Here is a 27,051-nt window from a genome sequence, read left to right as displayed (position 1 = left end):
TGTCTGTGTTTATCAGAAATCCAAGACACTCAGAAACTGTATCACTGTGTGTATTTGCTTCATCTTTCCCAGTCTCCCCCAGCTATGCTCTTTGTCCAATCTCAATGTCTCATCACCCTCCGACTGTACTACTTTTCTCAGTCTCTTTGCCAGGCCAGTCCTAGTTCTCATTCCTCACCCTGACTCCCTGTCTGATTTCCCTCCCCTCCTTCCTCTGCCCACAAGGTCCCACTCTCCTTGCCCAAACAGTACATATCTCTCCTCGTTTTTCATTCGATCTTTGTCTCTACCCACCCACCATGTCCCAGTCGCAGGTTCATTGCCCAACCCTTTCCAATCTGCTGGCTTCCAGTCTTCTTCTCAAGATAGCCCCAGTCTCCTCTTGCAACTTTCAGTCCCAGTTTCCTTCTTTCTCTGCTACCAGCCTTGGCTCCTTGTTTTGGTCCAATTCTTTTTTCCTACACGTTCTATTTATGTGACTTCCTTTTCTATGCTGCCTGAGTGTCCGCAGTGGGTGGCATTGGGAACATAGCAGAGACAGGTACCTAGTTCTGGTACCCAGATCCACACTCAGCACAGCATGGACAGCTGGGAACTGCACTTACAGGTAAAGTCCTGCTCATCCCCAGGGTAGACCATGCTCAATGCAGGTTGAAACTTTGGGGAATTTAGCTAAAAAGCTCTAGCAAGTCCCTACTGAGCATGTAAAAACTGAGATTTTTCAGAAGTTTATAATTTGGCCATATTTGCATCGATTTTGACAGGGATGACAACAGACTACCCTCCTCCCCCTAAAAATGAAATGTCAAGTCCTACTCCAAAGTATGGGACTGCTAAGGTGTCTCAAAGAAAAGGTTGCCAGAATTTTTTAACATGGGCAAAACAAAATATTTTCCCTAGTCTCATTCTTGGAAATGGCTGAATCATTTTGGTTGAAATAACAATAATAATAAATAATAATAATAATAAATAATAATAATAATTTAAAAAAAATCAGCCTGAGGTATACACCCAGCTTGTCAGATTTCAAACCATTAGACTTTGGCAAAATTACAATCAACTGAGAACAGGGTCTTATAATAGGAAGTGTTCAGCAACCTCAATAACAGGCAGTGCTACCATCCCAACCTATAATAATGGGAAATTCCCACCTTATTCTTTCATATGCAAAAATAAAGAAACAATCAGCTTGGTAGAACAAGGACAGTTTGACCCAAAAGGTGAAGGTTTCAGAAAACTGAGACACTATATAAATAAGAGGTTGAAATGTAAACTGTTATGAAATCTCAATTTAATTTTACTGACATAGAATCTTCTCTGGGTACTCAAATTTTGGGATTTCAATAACTCATAGTGAGGGTATCAGATTAGATTAGGCTAAAGAGAGAGAACAGGCCTTTCACACAAAACCAAGGTAGCTTATTTTACAAGATATATAGTGATATATATTCACATATCCAAGATTAGAATAGTGCCCTAAGGTAAAGTAAACTGAACAAAACAAAACAATAAGGTGTACTCTGAAATTTCAAACTGTTTTACAGAACGTGCACAGTTGATTAATTATTGTAAGTCAAATAAGGTTCTACTGCTAAGGACTAGGCATATGCATCCTTATAGCTTACTTTAGAATGTATTTTTTATTATTATTTCAAATTCATTATATTAATATGCTCTTTACCAGGAAAATAAAAAATAGCAAAGTTAAGCAATCCTCAAGAAACAGCACATTATAATGTAAATAATACACACAACATGAAAGCAAAAGAACAAATATATAATGATTCTAGCTGTGACACAGTGTGTTAGTGTGGTTGATAAACTGCATCTCCATGCTGATCGCATACTGTATTCTCAAATCTATTATGCTTTTGAACTGATGTGTTATCATCTCTGAACAACTTTCACACCAGGAGGTGATCCCTGCTATAGTAATTTTAAAAATGAAAAGCTTACAAACAAGATGCATTTTATTGCTGTGTTACCTGAATTAGTATCAGCTAACAGTGATTTCACATAATGTAGCTCCATTTGCCAAAATATATGCATTTGGGCTGTCCATTACAAACATATGTAATACGAATCAGTATGTTTCTATTAAGTCTGCTAGTTAGCAGTTACTTATCTCAATGAGCATTACGTGGTACATGATCTAGAGGAAACAGCATTTATTCCTTTTTATTTATTATAGTATACTTACATGTTTAATTTAAAAAAAAAACAGAAAAATCTTAAGAATTTATGGTGACTTTTTGCAATCCCTTCAATTGTGATTAAAATAATTAGATAAATTTAATATACAACTATCATATAGATGTTAATCTTCAGCAAACTGGGAATTAAAAGGGCTTTTGGAAGTTGAAGTAGATTCACTTATAGTGGAATATTTTTATATCAGCTAGTTATTGAGGATTAAATACTGATCCCCTTACTCAGGTCTTATGGTTTGTAGTGTCACTGATTGCAATGGGACTGTTCTTAGAATAAGGTGATAAGCAACATGAGTGAGGGTGTCAAAATTAGGACATACGAGTTTTTGTTTTAACCATATCATTAACAAAAGGACAACAGAACAGATTTATGATGAATAGTTTACTTCTGAAATTCACCATTTTTTACTATCCAGTAGTATTGTATTCATTAGAAGCTGTGTTCCTTTGTCAGGTATTTCCTTTATAGGGTTTGAATCTAAATATACTGCATGATGAGGCAATAAACTGTCAGCACTGCAGAAATGTAGTCCAAATAGAAAATATGTATTAATATAAAAACTTAAATACATATGGAAAAGTTGTATAGAGAAAAATATTTAGAAATTTTTTTGAAATATTTACTTTAAAATTTGTACCTATGTGGAATTCTCTATTACGAGACTTATTTATTAGCCGCTCAGATTTTACACTGGATGCTTTAAAAAGTTAATGCAAAAATTAAAAATGTAATTTTTAATATTGGAGGTTCTTCCTCTTTGATCTGTGGTTTTACTGTAATAACATTTCATAATATTTATTGAATAAAAAGCAGCTGAATAGTAAATATCTTATAGATTAACAGCCTGATTCTGGAAGCTGTGTACTCAGTTTCTATCAGATACTCGTTTTCTTAAATATAAACTCACAAAATATGGCATTCAAAGTTTAATGTACTTTTATTTTTACAATAACAAAAACTACAAAAGCTTAAAATGTAATATAATTTAAAAAACGGAACCTGAAGATAGAGGTCATCCCAAATGTTATTTGGGCAATTTAATCACATTTGAAGTCACATCTTTCATTCTGTGTCAGCAGCTAGCATCATATAAACACTTAGAGTCACCTACCCATCCCCATAACTGCTATCGTGGCATGTTGGAGTAAACACATCCATCTCTATAAGGCTGTCATGACCATTTGCAAGAACTGCTTGATTTCCTAATTTTCTACACACAGAGATAAGATACAAAAACAGTAAATTAGATTGAAAGTTTTCAAAATTGAGGAGACTGTACTTTTTTAAAATCACTAAATGCAATTCTAGCAACTTTACTTATTAAAATTATGTAAATAGAGGTAAATCGTGACTACAATTTGATCAAGTTCACATGAGAAGAACTGGGAAGCTGACTGAAGAGACCTTGAATTTGACTGAATTGGACATTGTATTATTGGATCAAGTCCATAAACTACCTGCTCTTAGAGACTTAACTCCTTTTCTCTGAAGTACATTGCATTTTTGGAGGCAGTCAGCCTTTATACAAATTTATTTAAGGCTTCCCTACAAATGATTAATACACTGTTTCTCAGTGTCTTAATCAATACTAAAGGCACTAGTTTAACTGGAAATCGCCCCAATAAAAACACATTCTTGTCTAGTAGTAGAAATGCTTCATCATGGTTGAACAGTTCCTAAAACCTTCATATTCTTAAAAGAAGTCTTCGTCTCGTTTGCTGACTGCTTTGGAAATAACAAATCTATGCAATTTTTTGCAGTGCCACCTTTTAGATTGTTAGTGCTTTAATTAAATGCTTCAAAGGTGTTGAAATATTTGCCAGTCATTAATTATTTCTTCAACAATTTTCTTTTTCTTCTCCACAATAAAATTAGCTGATAATTAATTTAAAACAGTGTAATGTGCCCACCTATTTTATTTTTAATTACAGTTGAAGACTGAGAAAAGACAATACAGTATTAACATACAACTATAAAAATTGTGTTTAGTTTCTTGACCTGCCTGAATGTTGACAACATAGTTCACAGTCCATTATACAAAATATAATTCCACCATCTCTGACAAATTAACCATCTCATATAACAAATTCAACTTATCATGAGTCAAAGATGTTCTTTTTTGACTCACACATACCTTAATATAGATTGTAGATAAAATTATAATATTCTAAGAGCTACATTTCAAAAGTGGAGCCTGGGAATTTTTCCATGAACATGGATTCAGGTTACTGTTTAAAATTCCCAAATACTGCTGGGAAAGCTTACTGAGACAAGAGTTAATTTTGCTTTCATGAGAGATGTAAATTTAAATTTACCTTATTCTGCCCTGTATATTTCCCTAAGACACAATCAAGTGACCTTGCTTTAAAGAGGTTTAGCATGTTTAGATATTTAAAAGACAAGAAGTATTAAGGAAGAAGTAATTCAATATGCAATTTCATACATTAATAATTTGCAAAGCATTTACCAAGCTACAAGGTAAACGCTATGGAAATATAACTAATGAGATATCAATACTCAAGAAGATATTCACACAGAGTAGGATGTTAATAAATCTTTTATTAAATGACTACGAATGAACCATTTTATTAACACCTAATAAGTAACTACTAAACTATTTAATCTATATTTATAATGAAAGGCATGCAGCTAATTATCTGTACAATTTCTTTAGATTTGGGCTTCCCAAACAGGGGTTCAAAGGACAAAAATGGAGAGGTACAGCCTTGTTACTACACTCCTTCAAAAACTGTTATTAGACTGATCTTATTTTGATTTTCCCAGCAGGTATATTGCTCCTACAGCTGACCATACTCACAGGAGGAGATGGGGAAGAGGCAAATAGTCCCAGCTATCAAATGACCCAAAAAGAATTCATGCAGGAGGCAGGAAATCAGAGGTTAAAAGAAAAAAAAGATTTTATTTACTCCCATCAGAACAAAGTTATTTGTTGCTTACTCTCAGTAACCTCACTATCATATAAAGGGGATATGGAGAGATGAAAGGAGGTACTCGTGTAATGGAAGGTTTGGTTTTAGGTCCTCATAAAACTTTAAGGAAAGAGAATCCTTTATATAAAAAGGCCAGGAATCCCTGCTGGATGCTATTGACCGGTCACCTCACAGTTTAAACATTGAGTAACAGCAGTGTTTTACACTACAAATATTGACAGAAGATGGAAATAGCAAAACAACAAATATTCTATTAAATATAAAACTGCATCCAACTTTATGCAATATATATCGAGAAATCCACCTCCAAAATCAAAATGAGAACTCCAAAAGGATGGGTGCTAAAACCCCTTTCCACACTGATGTACATATACACCAAAGCTGTCTACACACTATTGAGCTACTCACAGGAGTGAGTCATATGTCATTCAGTGATCAGTAATCACCAACCTTTGCCTAAAGAAATAGAAGAGTGGTTATCTACATAAACCTGACTTTCACATTTTCTGTCTTTAAATGACAGTTGTGGAAAAATGGCAGGACACCTAAGCTAGGTAAAAAAAACTGAGTATGGGCATAAGCTAAAATAACTGCTAGAGATGAAACGAATCACGATATAGAGAAACAGATAAAGGCAGAGGCCGAACCCAGATAAAGTTGTTAATATAGTTGAAACTGAGCCGGAGAATCATACTCTATAGGGGATCTTTACTAAAAAAGGAAAAATCAATGACAAATAAGACTCATTCTTCACCTCAAGAGTTCCAACCAAGTGAGACGATTAGAAAAACTACAGTAGGGTTGTGCTGGTTGCAATGTGAGATTTTCACATTTCAGCTCATGTTGAAGGGTTCGGGAACTGAATGTTCAAACACTGTGAGATGTTAAGATTAGCAACATTTAAAAGATGTGAGAAGTGTACTTTTCAAAAATATTCCATCCAGTTTGGGAAGGGCATCCTAGTTTAAAATGTATATTCTCCTTTTTACACACCCAGTGAAAAATACATGTCTGTTTTTCTCTTGTGCCAACCCTGGGCAATAAAAGCGAGCATCGAGAACAACATGAATATACTGCAGATTCACAGGCTGTCCTGAAAGGACTGAATATCTTAGCAGTGAGCTCTTCCCCAGAATCCACTCACTTATTCTGTAAGTGGACTGTTTCTTCATATGGTTAATAAATAATACGAACAGGGTAAAACCCAGTGTAATCCTGTCCCACAGTGACTGTATATCATAAAAAAAAATACACAGTAGTTTTCAAGAAATGGAGTAGCTAAGTATTGTTTTATTCCCCAAAAATGGTTGGAAAAGGAGATTTGAACCTATTGTCTGAAAACCTTGGAATGACAAAATTGCCTACTGTAGTGTCTAGCTGTAGGTCATATGTTTTAGATGAGTCAAAATCTGATTTGACTATTTTTCAGTCTGCTATTTGTATATAATGGAAAAGGCTTCAAAGAATGAACTTGACATATATTTCATAAATATTTGTCAAAACAATTATTGCCAGATACAATGCAATTATGCATATTCAGTTTGATGACTCAACTGGAAAATTTCTTTTCTCTTTAACAAAAAATTTAAGTGACAATAGTGAATTAGGGCTGATTGACTGTTCAGTGAGTGTTAATTAATTACCAAGGAAAATTTAGCTTTATGCTAATAAATCCTACAAAAAATCTTTATATATGAATCTTTAACTAAAACGGAATTATCTTTCCATTTTATTTGCTCTTGCAAAATTATAAACAAGAGGGACAAACTACATAGTATGTAATGAGAAAGTGAGTTCTCTTGGCCCACTAAACCATAAAGCTTGGAATCACCCTTACTGCTTAGGGTCTTGTCAAAGGGGCAAGGACTAGAGTGCTGGAAAAACACTATGAAAGCCCCTTCCTTGATGAGCTGATCTGTACAGCAGCATTGGTTTGGCTCATATATGTCTGGCAAACAAGGGTGAGCAACAAGTTCACAATAATCATATCCAATAAGGATGATAAACACAGGAGTAAATGAATGTCCAGAAAATTAAGACATCCCCAAAGTCCAATCATCAGGTGATAAACATGGCAAAAGAAAACAGCCTTGTGAAAAGCCACTCACAATGTGGGTTTTGGAGAGAGGGGCAGTAACAAAAATAGCTAAATTTATTTTTACATTTCACAACTTATAATTTTGCTGATTGAATAAGAGGAAATACAATTGGCTGGTTATTTCTCTTTTAGTTAAGTGTTTTCATTATAAATTCTACACTCTTTTAGGTCCCTAAATGGTTACCTGCTTTCCAGTGGCACATTACTGCCAAGGACCCAGCTGTCCTGCAGCTGGACCGACTCGGGTGTGGTTTGCAGCTCGGCGGGCAAAGCAGCCGGCGGGGCCGGACTCTGATTCCTCCTATTTGTCAATGAGTTTCTGTTAAGGGAGGTGATAGATGGATGATGCTGTGCTGAATGCTGCTTGTGAGAAGGTGGCAAAGGTTGCAGGGTCGACTGGCCTTGGTTATTTGGAGGTTGCTCTGGGAAGAAAGAAAATTGAAGTCTGTTATACATCACCCTGGCTTTTGCTACAACCAAAGCAGAATGAGAAACTGAATATAATCCCATCATCTAAAAATATATTTGCATATTATTCTATTAGAAGGCATTCAGTGACATTCTCTAAGAGCAAGTTTACCCTTGATACACAAAGTTCTAATTAATATACAACAGATGGGAAAATTGCTTTTGCTTTTAATTTGTTTCAGTTTTTTTATCCGATTTTATTAACACCTACAGAAAACAGCATCTGACAGATCCCCTAATGTGCCTTTAGATTTCAGCTTTTTTTAACAAACCAACCCTGAAATTAAATGGGTAATTTCAGCAGAACACAAAGGTTTTCGAAATGCATATAATCCCTGTAATTATTTAATGGAATTTTTTTAAGCTTTATTTAACTGCAATAAATTATTACAAGCTAGTTGCTAAACAGCAGTAGACTACTCTAGTTTAGTGCATTTCAAATAAGGCAGATCTGCACTATGATCTGCTAATAGATGCTAAGTATTCTTTAGCAGAAGGTCACTCTGTGAAGCAGATGTTGCTTCATGGATATTTAACAGACTGAATCACATCTGATTACAACGTCAGAAGACTCATATACTTAATGACCGTTACATCCATTAGAACACACACAGAACAGATTTTCCAATTTCACACTATGTGGTATAACTACATTTTGGAGCAAGTCACAGGTGATCAGAGAGTCATGCCACCAAGACAGTGGTGGAAATATTTTGTTCCTAAACTAAAAGCACATAATAGCCATAGCTAATAAGTCAGAGGTCAGAAAGCAAGCTGTTTTATTTTTAATGATCTGGGGCTAAGGATGTGTCTGACAAAATTCACATAAAAAGGTGTCAGACTTAGGTAAGATCTAACTAGATGCTGAATGGATTTGGCTTCACACATACACATTGTCAATCTTTGACTGAATGTAGTTCAATGTTTTTTAGGTAACATACTGACATGTTATTAATATAAATGTATGTATTAAACAGAATAACAGACCAAGGTTACATTTCCTTACATTGTGAACACAAGCAGTGATTCTTAAAATGATTAGGAATATGGCCTTCGGATGTGATTCTCTGTTTGCTGGAACTGAATATACAATCTGCAGTGACTTGAAAACCATACTGTAAAACCCACAATAAAGGGGTACAGAAATGAAAAAAAAATTCTATTGAGAATAAAAACCAATTATTGCTGCACATTTCTGATAGTCTCTAATAATCCATATCATTGTAATTTAGCAACTAATAATTTCTCACCCTCATGAGCATTAGGGATAGAGCTGTTCGCTTAACACAGGAAAATAAAACTCTATGCTTTTGCATATTCTTTTCTTTGAAGACCATTCCCATTTCCAGTGAAGGGGTTTGGTTAATTACTTTGCTGCCCGTGTTAAATTATAGTAAGGTTGAAATGTACCTTTTAGAGAGTGGCAGGGTTAAAACAGTCCATACAGTTTTGTTGAGTTTAAAAAACAAAATAAACAAAAACGTCTGCTAAATTCACAAGAAAAATTACCAATCAGGCTGCATACAATTAATCAGTTTAGTCTTTACCAACACCAATAGGTGTCATCACATATGACAAAAATCACTATGGAAGGTTTTAAGGCACATTTTAACAAGCCAGCTACAGGATAATTTAACAGGCTAAAGCTGGGAAAGATTTTGTTTTTAAGTCTATTTAAAATTTTATGTGATTTAGATTAGGAGCTAATTATCAACTGTCACAGAATTAACAATGGTGCATATATATATGATTACTAACACAACAGGGAGCCATACCACAAGTATATGAAAATAAATCCCATTCCTTTACTGGATAATCTAAAGTAATGTTTGTCTCGTAAACCACATCTTTCTTTCTTTCTCTACTCAGTTCAATTGCTCTACTTGCCCTAATATTATCCCCCTCCTCTTGTGCAAAGTTCTTATGATTGATGCAAGAGCCTTTTCCTCTGCAGTTCCTATCAACTGAAACATTATTCTGGAACTTCTCCACCTCTTCAATTTGCCTTCTCATTTAAAATTTCAATTGAAAGCCATTTTCTCTTTGTCTGGCATTTTATTTTCATACCATAGAAAGCAGATCCAGCTCGCTCCTTCACGATTACAGAGAGCCCATTTGTAATACAAGTGATGTAGATCTGCTGTACGAGAGAGGGTTGGGTGTAAGGAAGATACAAAGCCCGCAGGATGGGGCTAGGATCCAAGATCTGCTATAGCACAGATCCTCCCAACATCCTACTCCCCCCACACCTAAACCCATGTGGCTGAATCATGGAATGCTACTTTGGCATTCTGAAGATAGCTACACAGATATACATAGATGTTGAAACTAGAAGTGTTACTAGGGTGAGTTTGTGTGTGTGTGTTTTTGTGGGGGGGGGGTGAGAAAACCTGGATTTGTGCTGGAAATGGCCCAAATTGATTATCATACACATTGTAAAGAGAGTGGTCACTTTGGATGGGCTATTACCAGCAGGAGAGTGAGTTTGTGTGTGGGGGGGGGGCAGAGGGTGAGAAAACCTGGATTTGTGCTGGAAATGGCCCAACTTGATTATCATACACATTGTAAGGAGAGTGATCACTTTAGATAAGCTATTACCAGCAGGAGAGTGGGGTGGGAGGAGGTATTGTTTCATGGTCTCTGTATATATAATGTCTTCTGCAGTTTCCACAGTATGCATCCGATGAAGTGAGCTATAGCTCACGAAAGCTTATGCTCAAATAAATTGGTTAGTCTCTAAGGTGCCACAAGTACTCCTTTTCTTTTTGCAAATACAGACTAACACGGCTGTTACTCTGAAACCTACACCAACTTGGTTGAAGTAGTAATAAAAACCCAAATACACTGTTTCTGTATCAAAAGCTTTGCTAAAGATTCATTCATTCCTACCAGCCAAAGTGCCATTTTTTAAATATCAATATCATTATTGATTTTTTTCCTCCTAGGTTTAGCTTGCAAATTCCTTGAACCCACATCTCTTGTAACTGCCATAAAATCTGTAGCAGACATCTCAATCTTATTTCATTGATTTGCGAGGAAGATGTCAACATTATAAAAGTGGTGATTATGATGCCATAGTTAGGGTTGCATCATATCCCTATTTTCATGGATAAATAACTAAACAATAGTTTGCTTTTTATAGCATCTTCCACACAATATCAAAATGCTTTACAAACAACTAAGCTTCCCAACATCACTGTGAAATAGTGTCATATTGCCATTCTGATTATATACATGGGGAACCTGAAGCACAGACAGGTTAAGTGATTGTCTGAGTGTTACATGGGAAATTTGTGTCCCAGCCAGAAGATCTCCTGGCTGTCAGACCCACAATACCAGCCTTCTTCACCTTTCTATATTTAAGGGCCTGAAACAGGCAGAGGGATCCTCTGTGATTATTGGACCACGACATGGATATGGAGTTCTTGAGCTCTGCAGCCTTGAAGATTACTCCTGGTTCTGGAGAATGTAAAGAAAATACTTCCTCTACACCAGCCACAAATGTCAGAATATGCATTCTGCAGCTCCTCCCTTCAAAGCTGGCTCTTCATCTATGGCAATCAGCTTCTTGGGAAACAGGCATTCTAATGGAGGGAAGGGTTCTTCTCTCAGTTTTTGAAAAATCAGTGAGCATTTCTGACATGGCCTCAGCTAAACATATAGGCTCCATGATTGATAGCTCCATTTTGATGGTAAGTCAGGAAGAAGAGAATGGGATGATCCAGCATGAAGGCTATAAGTGGTACATTGATTGTGTTGAAAGGAGCAGATAAAGGGCTCAATTATGCTCCTGGGCCTTACTGACACCAGAAAGTTGCAACAATCTGACTTAAAGTGGCTTTTAAACTGATTTAGTAAACCTGTGCAAACCTCTGTCTGAACACACACATTCTGGTTTAAGAATGGTTTATTTTGTCTTAGCTTAAACAAATTCCTAATCAACTAAACTGCAATAAGCCAGGTTTACACAAAATAGACTGTCTGGACAGGACTTTGCACAGATTTAACTAAATCTATTTAAAAATCACAAACTGTTCAACTTTCTTGTGTAGACTGTTACACCAGAGCAACCCCACTAAAGTAGTTATCTCATGGAGATGTTTTACATAGCTAATGCAAATTGGCCGTACAACAACCCATTGCAGTAGCGTTGCCCAAGCATAACAGAGATTTTAACCTTTGTGCAGCATTGACTGCATAAATCAGTGTCAGATAAATGCACATCAGCCTCTGTATGAAACTGACAAATTCATATGAAATGGGATAGAAAACAGTCTAAACATAGTTTTACTCATTTTTCAAAACCTATTTCAATAGTTGTTTACCTGAGACACAAGCAGTGAAGTAAACGAGCCATTTCAATCCTGGAGGTAAATTATATGTATTCTGTAGCCAACCACAAAACCTCTCTCTCTTTTCTTTTTCAAAAACTAATTTACGTTTCATTTTATCATTTAATTGTTACTGAATTTCAATAGAATATGATGCAATAAAATGCATATGTGAAAGTGAAAAAAAGGAGGAGATCGGCAGACAGACAAAGTTATAAATTAGTTTATTATATAACATGTATGATAATTATTTAAAGCTTTGCAATTTTGGGTTTTAATTCAGAAAGAATGAGAAAAGTAGATAAAATATCTACAAAAGAAAGTAATTTGTTATGCATTTCATAGGATATCCATTCAATAACAGTTAAACTTCTGAGACCTAACTGCTAGCCACTCATCTCAGGAAAAACTTATCTTTTCATTTGATAAGTATTAGGCTTATTTGGTAATGTTTAATTAATGTTAAAGAAAATAAAGCTATCACGATGACCATGAAAATACAAACACAAGTGTTGTGAATATGAAAGGTGTTAGATGCATACAGTTTTTAAAACAAATATTTCTTTCAGAATTAACAATTTAGGAGTAGGCAGTGTAGTTGTAACCATGTTGATCCCAGGATATTAGAGAGACGAGGGGAGTTAATATCTTTTATTGGACCCAACTGGTGTCTCTCTCACCAACAGAAGTTGGTCCAATTAAAGCTATTACCTCATCCATGTTTTCTCTCAATTTAGGAGTAGATTGTCAAGGATTCTCCACCAGGAGGAAGTCTTCCCAGGGAATCCTGATGTGGTGACATCAAAATATGAATATCAGTATCCATTAGAAGTAAATAACTAGAGTGGACTATATGCCAAAGAGAATTGGTAATGTGCAACAGAATCCTCAATTTCCAGGTCACCGGTTGGAATCCTGTCCATGTGATCAGGTAATTTCCATGCTAGCGATCAAGTAATTTGCTAGCGATCAAGTAATTTCCATGTGAACTTGATTGATTGCCTAGGTAAAATAAGTTGATGGATTCAAAACATTAGTTAATTGACTAGTGGCCATATCACCCAAATCACTATTTCTGTAACTGGCAGCCAGGTTGGTGGTCTTGGCAAACATGGCTGAATGAGCCAATAGGCTCAACTACTCATGGAACCTCAGAGGTATTCTAGTCCTCCAGGTCAGGGTTGAAACAGGCTGTTGGCACTACTACTGCCTGTACCTTATCTGGTCTGCAGATAAATAAAACAATTCAGTCCACAGAGCTATTGATCTGGCAGCACCTTTCACAAGTACTAAATGAATTTAATTAATTAAAACAAAAAGAAAAAAAATCATGGGTTTGATTTTTGAATGCTCTTTATAGGAAAAAATCTATTTAAATGTTCTTTCACATCAATAACAACGCCCATTCTTTAAATTAACTGTTGAGTCCGTGAACTATTACGTTGGGGTTTTGTTCAGATCCCCGTGGTTTTCATTTCTTTACTAGTCTGTTGCTACTAGCAATAGCAGCAATACAATATATCTTGTAATTTGTTAAACTTGTGATTGCGAAGATGTTTATTGGATTATTTTTGTTAATTTTAAAATTGGCTTTGCCATACCTTCTACTTTTAAGTACATTCTCTTGAAATACACATTGACACGGGTCAGTCTGCGCAACTCCTTTCTGGTTATCTGCACAATCTAAAAAGGGCTTAATCACATTTCAACCTTCCGGATAAATGCACTTGACCAATTGGTGGATATAAAACAATCTATTACCTTAACCACTGCTGGATATACAGACTGTAACTGAATTAACCCACTGGCTGCTGCTCTCTTCTTGGGGAACTTGCTGTTGTGTTAGCTGTGTGCTGATGGGGAAGCAGACAAGTGCACTTTGAACACAGTACACCCCCCTCTCTCTCTCTCTCACAGTAATATAAAAAGGGGAAAAATCATCAAAGTGTGCCAATATTTGCCTCCTCATCAGCACACTGACTACAAGTTGATATGCCATCAAACCACTTGGGAGTGAGGAACAACCAGTGAATTTATCTGCAGACTATACATAGAAGTATTTTATTGCCTTGTTTATAAGTGTAAAGTCATAAAAGGGAAAAATAAAAATATTCTTATTCACACCAAACAGTTTTCTTCTTAAACCGAAAAATTATTTTATGCTTTAAAAAAACATGTTTTTCCTTCTTACTAGGCATATTAATACAAAACTTTGAGTAATTCATTCATTTTCCTTCTGTAAAAGCAAGACAGGCCCATTCAACTGCAGAAAAACCCAGACAGGCCACAGGGTGTGTATGAGTGTGTATGTGGGGTGGGGAGTGGAGGAATGGCAGAAAGAGAACAAACGTGAGGGCAAGCTAATAGGACGACAGTAGTCTCAAAAGTGTGAACTCCGGTGCCTCAGTGTATAAGGAGCAGCTCTTTGCGTGTGTTGAGCATTTGCTGTCTAGGGAAGTTGTCCTTTGTGGGAAGTCTTGTTTCACATTAGTGGCGTGGCTCTGTGTGTGGGTATATCTATACAGCAAATAAAGGTGTGATTGTAGTGCAGGTAGGCATACTAACGCTACCTTAAATCTAATTTGTACAGGTAACATTAGCAGAAAAGACATAGCAGAATGGGCTTCTGTATGGGCTAACCGCTCCAGTACAAGCCCACTGGGGACTCTGAGTATGTCTCTGGTTGCAAGTCTGCACTGAAGTTCCTGCTGCCATTAGCTGAGTGAACAACTAATAATGGAAGGGTTGTTTTTTTTTGTGGGGGGGGGGCGGGGGGACTTGGGAGGGATCTTTGCCCTTTTCTCTAGCAGTAGGAACACTAGGAAGAGAAAACGACAATAACTACTGAGGCAGCACTAGAAGTGACCCAAGGAGGCAAAGAAGATGGTCAGATGCAGAAGCCCTGGAATGCACAGCATCCTTTAGTGGATATCTGATGGAAGCTACTTATATAAGAAATGTCACCTGATAGAGCTCATGACAGGGAAGATCCAAGGATTAGAGATGCAACTGGAGACAATGATGGTATTCAGATGGGAATTTGAAGCGATAATGCAGGATAGGAGAGAGGTGGTGGTACACACAACTCAAGATTTACTGACACCTGCCAAACAAAAGAACCTGGAGGGCAGACTGTCAGAAGGTGAGGGTGACCCTGGAAGAATGTGATCATGAGGACAAGATGGACAAAAAGACTGGATAGTAGAGATTAAATTGAGTAACAGGTTTGCTATACTGGGGAATGAGGAGGAGAAACAGGTAGAAGGTGGCATGGTAAGGAAGAAAAGAAAGGAAGCCATCCCCTGCAGAAGTGAAAGACGATGGAGATAGCCAAAGAAAGAGAAAAGAATAATTAAATTCATGGAGGGAAATGAAAAAGAGGATGTAATAAAACATGGGTTTACCAAAGGTAGATCATGTCAGATTAGCCTAATATCCTTCTTTTAAAAGGAAACGTATTTTTTTTAGATCACAGAAATGCAGTTAATCTAATATACTGGAATTCAGTAAAGCATTTGATATGGTACCACATGGAAAATTATTAGATTAATTAGAGAAGATGGGATTAATTAATAAGAATTGTGAGGTGGGTAAGGGACTGTAGAGAGGTTATTAGTTGAGTTTCTCAAAGATCTATCTTAAGACCGATCTTATTTAATATTTTTATTAATGACCTCATCACAAAAGGCAGGAGTGTGCTAATGAAATTTACTGCTAACACAAAGTTGGGAGGCATTGTGAATACAGAGAAGAATTGGAATATTATACAGGAAGAACTATATGACCTTTAATATTTATTCCTGGGAGAATTCTGTGGCAAACTATTAAAAATTCTGTGCCAAAAAATAAAAATTCTGCACACAATATTTTAAAATTCTGTAAAATTCTGCATATTTTATTTGTCAAAATAACACAATATAATCATGACAGTTTAAATTATTTTGGTAATTTATTATGAAATATCTGTCAGCAAGTATGGCTGAAATAATACAGACCCCCCCTCCGCAAAAACGGATTCTGGTAATTTTTTTTGACAAATAGATTCCTTACTAGGCATATTAATACAGAATTTTGAGTAATTCGTTTAAATTACAATACAGAACTGTATTTCCTGCACCCGTCGGAAGCAGTGCAAAGGCTTGTGACTGTCAGGGGTAATGGAGGAGCTGAGGGAGAGGAAAGGAGCCGGGAGTGAACCTGAAGGGTTGTTGGGTGTGAGTGTGTGTTTGAAAAAAACAGATTGACAGAGCCAGAAGAGTACCCAGAAGTCACCTACTACTCACTCTCACAGATCTTGGGAGACAGACCAGTCCTCGCTTACAGACAGCCCCCCAACCTGAAGCAAATATTCTCCAGCAACCACACACCAAAAACACTAACCCAGGAATCTATCCTTGCAACAAAGCCCGATGCCAACTGTGCCCACATATCTATTCAGGGGACACCTTCATAGGGCCTAATAACATTAGCCACACTATCAGGGGCTCGTTCACCTGCACAACTACCAACGTGATCTATGCCATCATGCGCTAGCAATGCCCCTCTGCCATGTACATTGGCCAAACTGGACATCTCTATGCAAAAGAATAAATGGACACAAATCTGACATCAGGAATCATAACATTCAAAAACAGGTAGAAGAACACTTCAACCTCTCTGGCCACTCAGTAACAGAATTAAAGGTGGCAATTTTGCAGCAGAAAAGCTTCAAAAACAGACTCCAACAAGAAACTCCTGAGTTTGAATTAATATGCAAACTAGATACCATTAACTTGGGTTTGAATAGAGACTGGGAGTGGCTGGGTCATTACACATATTGAATCTATTTCCCCATGTTAAGTATCTTCACCCTTCTTGTCAACTGTCTAAATGGGCCATCTTGATTATCACTATAAACATTTTTTTCTCCTGCTGATAATAGCACATCTTAATTAATTAGCCTCTTACTCCACCTTTTCATGTTCTCTGTATGTATATATATATATCTTCTTACTATATGTTCCATTCTATGCATCTGATGAAGTGGGCTGTAGCCCATGAAAGCTTATGCTCAAATAAATTTGTTAGTCTCTATGGTACCACAACTACTCCTGTTTTTTTTGGTGGAAGAAGTATGGAACAGGTTTTTTTGTGGGGGGGAAGGGCCAGGACTGTTCGGGAGTTGGGGAACTTCCTCCATGCAGACTCTGGCTGATCCCAAGCCTCTCTCATTCAGTCAGGCACATCTTCCCTTGTCCCCGAAACCCCCCCCATCCCCATGTGTCCCTGCAGCCCCCCCCTTCCCTGTTTCCACATGGCCATGCACCCCCCCCTGCTCCCATTCAGCCCCCGGCTCAATGCTGGTACCCCACTAGCTATTCTGAACCCCAATCTAAGATCCCCCAGGAGCCCCAAGTGCCCCACTCTATGCTAGCCTGGCTCCATGGGCCAGGTGCTGTGATGAATTTCTCCTCCTGGGGGAATTCTGTGCCACTGCATGCACACAGATAATTTTTTCCCCCTACAGAAAATATATTCTGCCCCAGAAGTGCTTCAGTTCCGCCTTTTGCCCACCAGAGGCTGCTGTGGCACCAGAACAGCCTGCTGCTTTCATGCTGTTGGCTGTTCTGGCACCACAGTGGCCTTTGGTGGGCGAAAGGCAGAACTGCAGCACTTCTGACGCAGAATGCATTTTCTGCAGAAAAAAATAAAATTCTGTGGGACGCATGAATTCTGTGCATGTCCATTGGCGCAGAATTCCCCCAGGAGTAAATATTGGAGTAAAAGAAATGGATGAAACTTAATATTACATAGTGCAAGGTCATGCACTTAGGGTCTGCTAATAAGAATTTGTGCTATAAACTGGGAGATCATCAGATGGAAGCAACAGACAAGAGAAACCTGGGTGTGTTGGTGAATCACAGGGTGACTACAAGCCTCCAATGTGATCCAGTTGCAAAAAACGCAAATGAAATTAATTCAAACTGGTACACTTGCAGAGAAGTGCTACTGGGATGATCAGGGAAATGGAAGGCCTATCTTATGAGAGGAGACTAAAAGAGCTTGGGTTGTTTAGTTTGGCAAAACAAAGGCTGAGGGGGATATGATTAGTTTCCATAAAAGTTAGGGGGAGAACACCAGAGAGGGTAAAGAGCTATTTAAGACTAAGGACAATGTTGGCACAAGAACAAATGAGTTTAAACTGCCCATAACAAATTCAGACTCAACATTAGAAGGTTTCTAACCATCAAAGGAGTGATATGCTGGAACAGCCTCCCAATAGTGAGGGGAAACAATTTAATTAGTTTTAAGAGAAAGCTGGACAAATTTATGATGTGATTGTACGGCAGGGTTATGGACAGGGCTCATCAGCCTTGAGGGTCCCTTCTGGTTTATGTCTGATGTTCCTCAAATCTCCCACTACAGGGCTTCAGCTGGTCACATGCAGGGGGACTGGAAGGGATCTCCCACAATGTATTCTCTAAGTGTTTTTGTTTCTTTTTGTCTCCTTCTGAAGCATCAGGGATGGTCATGACTGAAGATGGGACATTGGATAGGTCAGTGGACTTGGGCTAGTGGGTCTTTGCTAAGCGCTCTATAAATAGCTGTGTAGACAGTGTTTTGAAGTTGCAGATTGGGGCTGGAGCTCAGGCTCTGAAACCTAGGAGGTGGGCTGAACGTCAGAGCCCAAGCTGCAACTTCAAAGCACTGTCTACACAGCTATTTATAGAGCGCGTCACATGAACCCTGCTAACCCAAGTCTGTTGAGCTCAGCTTGGAGGCTCATTGCTGTGGGCTGCGCAGACTTATCACACTGTAACAAAAAGTCAAGGAGAAGTTGTTTTTTGTGAAGGATTTCTGTCCCAAACTGAGGAGAGCTGTTCTTCATTTGGGAGGAAGAGGGCTTCCTGTGACCTTTAAGCCTCAACATTCCTGGTTTTGCTGTTTCTGAAAAGATGGCCAGAGCTACACATTAACAGCCCTTCTCCCCCCCACCCCCGCTACATAAACACACACATAAAAATGTCTCAAAACTTGCTTGTAGCTGAACTTGAAATCATGGGTGACTTCAACCTGGGGAACGTTTTTGCTGGACATCTCATGTGGCCAATAACAAAACTTCCTCAGGTTTCAGAGTTTTAAAAATTAATAGATAATAATTTCGTAACACAAAGGCCTGCATCCAATGCGGAGTAACTCAATATTGGATTTCATTCTGATGAGCAGAAAGAAGTTCATTGCTGACCTAAAAATTAGCAGTTGTTTAGGTACCAGTGATCTTGATCACGTGCACTTCGTGAAAACAAACCAACCAGTAATATGTATATTTGGAACTTTAAAAGGTCTCATTTTCCAAAGTTTAAAGTAACTGTTCGCACAACTGACTGGGAACATAAATGCAAAGTGGGAAGCATTAGCAAATACTGGGAATTATTCAAGGATCACCTACTGGATCCATAATTCCAAAAAACATGACAAAACTTATGATTGGCAAGAAGCCATTCTTGTTAAAAGGAGACATAGAAATGGAGATAAAACACTATAAACGGGGAAGTAGATGGCAACTGATAAAAGAAGCTAAAGTAATCAATGAAATATCAATAGCCAACAGAATTAAAGACAATAATAAAGCATTTTAAAATATATTAAGAACAAAGAAAGCTCTGTGTCAGATATAGGTCCATAGCTAGATATAGATGCTAAAATTGTAACTGGAGGCAGAAAAGGCAGAAACGTTCAATAGATATTTCTGTTCTGTATTTGGAACAAAGCAGGAGGAAGCATCTATTCTATATGATCCTGTGAACATTTTGATTAATAAACTTGCATTGCGTAGAAGTTTGAATTTTTTATATTTAAAGTTAAAGGGAACTAATAGGACATACATTAGATGAACAAAAAACCTGATTATGGGTAGACCTCAAAATGTAGTTGTTAATGAGGAGGGGCCATCTCTATCAGACATCCTAGGGAATGGTTCTTGGCTATTTAATATTTTTACAATGACCAAGACAACGATATAAAAATTGATGTTGGTAACATTTACAGAAGATACAAAAATAGGTGGGGGAAGTAAATAATGAGGACAGATTACTTTTACAAAGTGACGTGAACACTCTGATTAACTGATCTCAATTCAACAAAATACCTATCATACTTTGTACTCCCCATCAGACAGTCTATATCCATTTGTTGTCTCATGTCCTATACTTAGCTTGTAAGCTCTTTGGGCAGGAAGTGTAATTTTGCTCTGTGTACAACATCTAGCACAATCGTCCTCAACCTTGAATGAAGCTCTGACGCACTATGATAATACAATTAATAATAAACAACAACACTAAAAAGGGAAATATCAGGTAGAAATAGGCAAGTGGTCCTCTCTGGGTACCTAGGATACTGTGATGTTTAAGGAGCTCAGCTTATTCATGTTATCAAAGCGAAAGCTAAGAGTTCACTTGAGCACTGTGTATAGGTACTTACACATGAAACAAATATCAGACAGTGGGGACGTTCTCAACTTTGCTAACAAGGGCATAACAAGATCACTAGCTGCAAGTCGAAGTTAAACAAATTCAACATTAAAAGAAGACACAATTTCCTAGCTGTGAGTGTAATTAAACATTGGAACAACTTATCAGAGGAGCCAGCAGACTCAGTATAGCTTGTAGTCTTTAAAATGACATTAGCAGTTTCTAAAATATATGCTTTAATTCAGGTTCTGAGAGAAACTATGAGCCTTTGTGTACAGGGTCTTTTAGGGGGAAGGGATAGCTCAGGGGTTTGAGCATTGGCCTGCTAAACCCAGGGTTGTGAGTTCAATCCTTGAGGGGGCCATTTAGGGATCTGGGGCCAAAAATGGGGATTGGTCCTGCTTTGAGCAGGGAGTTGGACTAAGATGACTTCCTGAGGTCCCTTCCAACTCTGATATGCTATGCTATGTGAGAGGGTCAGTCTCGAGCCGTTCTTCCCCTTCTTTCATGTGTCATGGGAATAATATGATCATCTGTATACCCTCCACATGCTCAGAATGCTTGCACATATGCATTAAGATAATGATTGCAATCAAATCTCATATAACAGGGTCTCAAACAATCGCCTACGGGTGTCACAAAGGAATTCCCTCAACTCCTCAAAGCACAAGTGGCCACATGTATTCTTGGTCTATTTTTTTCGCCTTTCTCTGAGAGAGTGTCTTCACAGCAGTTACCTTGAATTATAACTCGAGTGTTACTCTTAACCCCACTCCTGTCTGCACACAAAAATCTCTAATTTATGTTAAAGTGGTGCTTTAAGATAGAGCTAGCTGTCCTGTCAGGAAAGGTGGAGTGGGTGGTCTGAAACTTGAGCCATGCTGCTGCTCCAGCTAATAATGCAGTGACAATGCAACAGCTCAAATTACAACAACTCTTCATCAGCTAATCCAAACATTCTGTGCTGCCTATCAAGTCATTGTGACAGGTTTCAGAGTAGCAGCCATGTTAGTCTGTATTCGCAATAAGAAAAGGAGTACTTGTGGCACCTTAGAGACTAACAAATTTATTTGAGCATAAGCTTTCGTGAGCCACTGCTCACTTCATCGGATGCATTCGGTGGAAAAAACAGTGGGGAGATTTATATACACAGAGAACATGAAACAATGGTGTTACCATACACACTGTAAAGAGAATGATCACTTAAGGTGAGCTATTATCAGCAGGAGAGCGCGGGGGAGGGGATGTCCACATATCTATTCAGGGGACATCACCATAGGGCCTAATCACATCAGCCACAATATTAGAGGCTCGTTCACCTGCACATCTACCAATGTGATATATGCCATCTTGTGCCAGCAATGCCCCTCTGCCATGTACACTGGTCAAACTGGACAGTCTCTACGTAAAAGAATAAATGGACACAAATCAGACGTCAAGAATTATAACATTCAAAAACCAGTTGGAGAACACTTCAGTCTCTCTGGTCACTCGATTACAGACCTAAAAGTGGCAATACTTCAACAACAAAAAAACTTCAAAAACAGACTCCAATGAGAGACTGCTGAATTGGAATTAATTTGCAAACTGGATACAATTAACTTAGGCTTGAATAGAGACTGGGAGTGGATGGGTCATTACACAAAGTAAAACTATTTCACCATGTTTATCCCCCACCCCCCCGACCCCCCCACCGTTCCTCAGACGTTCTTGTCAACTGCTGGAAATGGCCCACCTTGATTATCTCTACGAAAAGCTTCCTCCCCCTCCCCGCTCTCCTGCTGATAATAGCTCACCTTAAGTGATCACTCTCTTTTCAGTGTGTATAGTAACACCCATTGTTTCATGTTCTCTGTGTATATAAATCTCCCCACTGTTTTTTCCACCAAATGCATCCGATGAAGTGAGCTGTAGCTCACGAAAGCTTATGGTCAAATAAATTTGTTAGTCTCTAAGGTGCCACAAGTACTCTTTTCTTCAAGTCATTGTGTAACTCTAGTGTTGTTTTGCAGACAGCTCAAGTGTAGCAACTCAAGACTAATAACTGAAGGGAACTATTACAGTGAAGACAAGCTCTATAGCATCAGAGATTGGCCACAGCTGGAGACAGGACTCCACACAAAATGGACTAGTGCTCCAAGCTGGGACAGAGAATCCTCCTTCTTAGATGCCCAGTTGGTGGGTCTTGCCGACATGCTCAGGGTCAAACTGATTGCCAGATTTAGGGTTTGGATGTTATTTTCCTCCAGATCAGATTAGCAGGAACCTTGGAAGTTTGTCTTCCTCTGTAGCAAGGGGTGAGGATCCCCTGCCAAGATCATCTGGGCATATTCCACCAAATGAATTCCCTCCCACTGCAGAACCTCAGGTACAAGTGCACTTCAGTCTCTCATGTTCTCTGCCTGTGGCACACAATAGTTTAAACTAAGGTGATCTAATGATCCCTTCTGGCCTGAAATCTATTAAATCTAGTTAATTACCAAAAGAAAAAGTTAGAAGTGGTTTCAAATGAACCACCTGTATTGAAATCCATTAACTTCTGTGATTACATTTTCCTGTTACATAAAATTAGGGCTGTCAAGCGATTAAAAAAATTAATTGTGCGATTAATCGCACAGTTAAACAATAATGGAATACCTTTATTTAAATATTTTTGATGTTTTCTACATTTTCCAATACATTGATTTCAATTACAACACAGAATACAAAGTGCATAATGCTCACTTTCTATATATTTTTAATACAAATATTTGCACTGTAAAAAACAAAAGAAATAATATTTTTCAATTCACCCAATACAAGTACAGTAGTGCAATCTTTTTATCATGAAAGTTGAACTTACAAATAAAACAATGTAAATCTTTAGAGCCTACAAGTCCACTAAGTCCTACTTCAGACAGTCGCTCAGACAACAAGCTTGGTTACATTTGCAGGAGATAATGGTACCCGCTTCTTGTTTACAATGTCACCTGTAAGTGAGAACAGGCGTTTGCGGGGGCACTGTTGTAACCGGCATCGCAAGATATTTACGTGCCAGATATCCTAAAGATTCATATGTCCCTTCATGCTTCAACCACCATTCCAGAGGATATGCATCCATGCTGATGACGGGTTCTGATCGATAATGATCCAAAGCAGAGTGGACCGATGCATGTTCAATTTCATCATCAGAGTCAGATGCCACCAGCAGAAGATTGATTTCTGGTTGTTCAGGTTCTGTAGTTTCTGTATCAGTGTGTTGCTCTTTTAAGACTTCTGAAAGCATGCTCCACAGCTCGTCCCTCTCAGATTTTAGATGGCACTTCAGATTCTTAAACCTTGGGTCGAGATTTCTATTTTTAGAAATCTCACATTGGCACCTTCTTTGCGTTTTGTCAGATCTGCAGTGACAGTGTTCGTAAATCAAACAACATGTGTTGGGTCATCGTCTGAGACTGCTATAACATGAAATACATGGCAGAATGTGGGTAAAACAGAGCAGGGAACATACAATTCTGCCCCAAGGAGTTCAGTCACAAATTTAATTAACACACTTTTTTTTTTTTAACAAACATCATCAGCATGGAAGCATGTCCTCCGGAATGGTGGCTGAAGCATGAAGGGGCATCCGAATGTTTAGCATATCTTTCACATAAATACCTTGCAATGCCGGCTACAAAAGTGCCATGCGAATGCCTGTTCTCACTTTCAGGTGACACTGTAAATAAGAAGCAGGCAGCAGTATCTCCCACAAACATAAACAAACTGGTCTGTCTTAGCAATTGGCAAAATAAGAAGTAGGACTGAGTGGACTTGTAGGCTCTAAAGTTTTGCATTGTTTTATTTTTGAGCGCAGTTATGTAACAAAAAAATCTACATTTTCACGATACAGTTTGTACTACAGTACTTGTATGAGGTGAACTGAAAAATACTATTTCGTTTATCATATTTACAGTGCAAATATTTGTAAATATTATTAAATATTATATTAAATAATATAAATATAAAATAATACTTTGTATTCTGTGTTGTAATAGAAATAATTATATTTGAAAATGTAGAAAAACAGCCAAAATATTTAATAAATTTCAATTGGTTTTCTATTATTAACAGTGCAATTAATTGCAATTAATTCTTTTAATCAGTTAATTTTTTGAGTTAATCACGAGTTAACTGCGATTAATCGACAGCCCTACATAAAATGAATTTCTTTCCTTTGTAGCTTGTGTGAGTGACCCACAAAAACAATAGAGGAAACTGATTCACTAACTACTTATACCAAGAAACGGTGAAACTTCTTTTAGCTAAACTAATTTTATATATATGACAACAGTATATGATAAAATTCTGAAGTGCTGTTTTTAAGCTGAGGTGCCCCTTTAACTTTTGAATTTCCTGGATTTTGTCCCTTTATTCAATAGTTTGGGGTTTTTTTTGCCAAAATACAAATGGTGATGTATCTGCATGTGTGTAGATAAATATAATAATCCAGTCACCAATAAGGGCCTAAATGCCTTATAATTGCATTTTACAGTTTACAAGGGCAACTATAAACATAATTATCTTTGGAAAAGGTTTTCTAATATTTTTACACTCAAATTTTATAGAGTTCTTTATTATTTCTATTACCATACCATTTAGAAGCACTAGTTATGAACCAGGACCCCATTGTGCTAGGTGCTGTGCAAACAAGGAACAGAAGGCTGGTCCCTGCCCCCCAAAAGCTTACTACCTAAGTATAAGACAAGAGGCAACAGACACATATATACAGGTGAGTACAAGAAAACAGACAGACAATACTTGTCAGCATGACAGGCTGTGGTCTCAGCAGACCTGCAGTCTAACCATTGAAAGTATTTTGTAGGCATCATGGCAAAGGAGAGCTTTGAGGAAAGTTTTGGAAGACGAAAATGAGTTTGTTTTGTGGATTATTTTCAGGGAGTTCCGCCCAAGCAGAAGGGTCAGCAAGGGAGAAAGCACAATGCTTTTTTGAATATGTCTGATTGGAGGCAGGAGTTGCCTTCTCAATATCAAATTGGATTTTAAAAAGATGTTTTAAATGCAGAACTTTTATCAATAGCATTTTTAAAAGAAAAACTAGAAAGCTATATACCATCCAAAACATGTGAATTTGTAAAGATGAATGAAATAACTTTATATTTTATGGCATTTATTTGAACATCTGATTAAGATAAATGACTTTAGTTCATAATTCTTCAATGTCATGTTGTCATAGTTCCCATCACCAAGATGTTTTAAAGGCTTTCGATTAATATTGCATGCCAGAACTGAAATTACATCCTTTGTCGTTTAGTTCTTAATGGTGCAAGTGATATCTATCAAGTAGTGTTTTATGAAGCGTGTGTGATTTTTATCACAGGCTGTTTTCACAAATCTTTTTCAGGTTTCAGAAAGACAGTTCAGGGTTCATAATAAATATGCCCTATGGTTTAGAATCATGCTAATTCTCAAATCTACAATGAAACTTAGATTCATCTATGTTTTTTAAAAAAACAAGCAGCTCCCTAATTTGACTGTTTAATCTCATCTTAATATATTATATGTCAAAATAAATTATCTTAAACCCTGCAATTGTGTATCTGAACTACATCTTTAAAGAACACAAAATCTGGACTCTTGGTACAAAACTATTACACACTATATTCACCGTGTGACAGCAGTTGCTCACCAAACATTATAATGTGGCTTGTGATTGCCCTAATTTTTAATGTGGAGGTGATGCACACACACAAGTCTCATCATATAATATTTCATCTTGATCCTAGTGTGATGGAATCTGTAGTCTGTGACCCAACCTCTGTAAAACAAGATGCAGATGGCTGATATTGCCACTCTTCATGCAAATTAGGCACCAACAGGGCAAGCTACAAATGGGCTCTTCAGATTGGCCATTTCTGGGTAATTCTTGCTGCTAACTGAGGCCACAGAAGGGTATTAAACATTAAACTTTAGGGGACAACATATACTGAACAGGTTCCTCAAATACACTCTTGTCCCTGGGCACACAGAACTCTCCTTAAAACTACAAGCCATAAGGCAAATACATTGCAGGGAGAAATACTGCTCACTGTAACGAGGGCAAGTATTACTCTCACAGATGGTGGGGAATAGAAAAAGAAAAGGATTTACTTAAGGGTTCATTAAACGTTGTTTCCACTTCGTGTTGTTCACTGTGGAAACTGAACCAGCTCACTTTTAAAACATTTTTTCCATTAGTTGGAATCGATTCTTGAAGCATTCCAACACATCCACATTTAGCCAGCAACAGCTCCTTTAACCCCTTGTACCCAAATGTAGTGTGCACTCAGGTAATGTCAGTTCAATGCAGCTCTGTTCATTTCCGTGTAGCGGGATGATATATACTCTCTTGTCCGTAGGACCATACAAGAGCTACTTTACTGGCTGAAGATAAATCATCCATAAAGCATGGAAGGGATGATAGAGCTAAGGCCAGTACAAACTCACCTGACCCAAAGGAAAATAGACAATGCCCTTCCCATTCATGGGGCAGACATATGAAGTGGAAAAATAAACAGATAGCT

The 27,051-nt window shown here is 37.6% G+C and overlaps 1 protein-coding gene across 10 annotated transcripts in view; it reads right to left on the bottom strand.

The window, feature by feature from the left end:
- The window catches only part of TENM3 (teneurin transmembrane protein 3), a 468,379-nt gene that overhangs the window by 184,929 nt on the left and 256,399 nt on the right, over window positions 1-27,051 (bottom strand). For 8 of the 10 annotated variants that reach the window (XM_077814520.1, XM_077814521.1, XM_077814523.1 and 5 more), the window contains one exon: window positions 7,445-7,682. In XM_077814520.1, the coding sequence (XP_077670646.1) occupies window positions 7,445-7,682 (238 nt within the window). Of the gene's footprint in view, window positions 1-7,444; window positions 7,683-27,051 lie in introns of those variants that run through there. The other 2 variants (XM_077814528.1, XM_077814529.1) reach the window with 1 other exon arrangement.

The sequence above is a fragment of the Eretmochelys imbricata genome, chromosome 4 (assembly GCF_965152235.1).
Source record: "Eretmochelys imbricata isolate rEreImb1 chromosome 4, rEreImb1.hap1, whole genome shotgun sequence".
NCBI lineage: Eukaryota > Metazoa > Chordata > Testudines > Cheloniidae > Eretmochelys > Eretmochelys imbricata.
The sequence above is the reverse complement of the archived record's forward strand: the minus strand, read 5'-3'. Positions and strand labels throughout refer to the sequence as shown.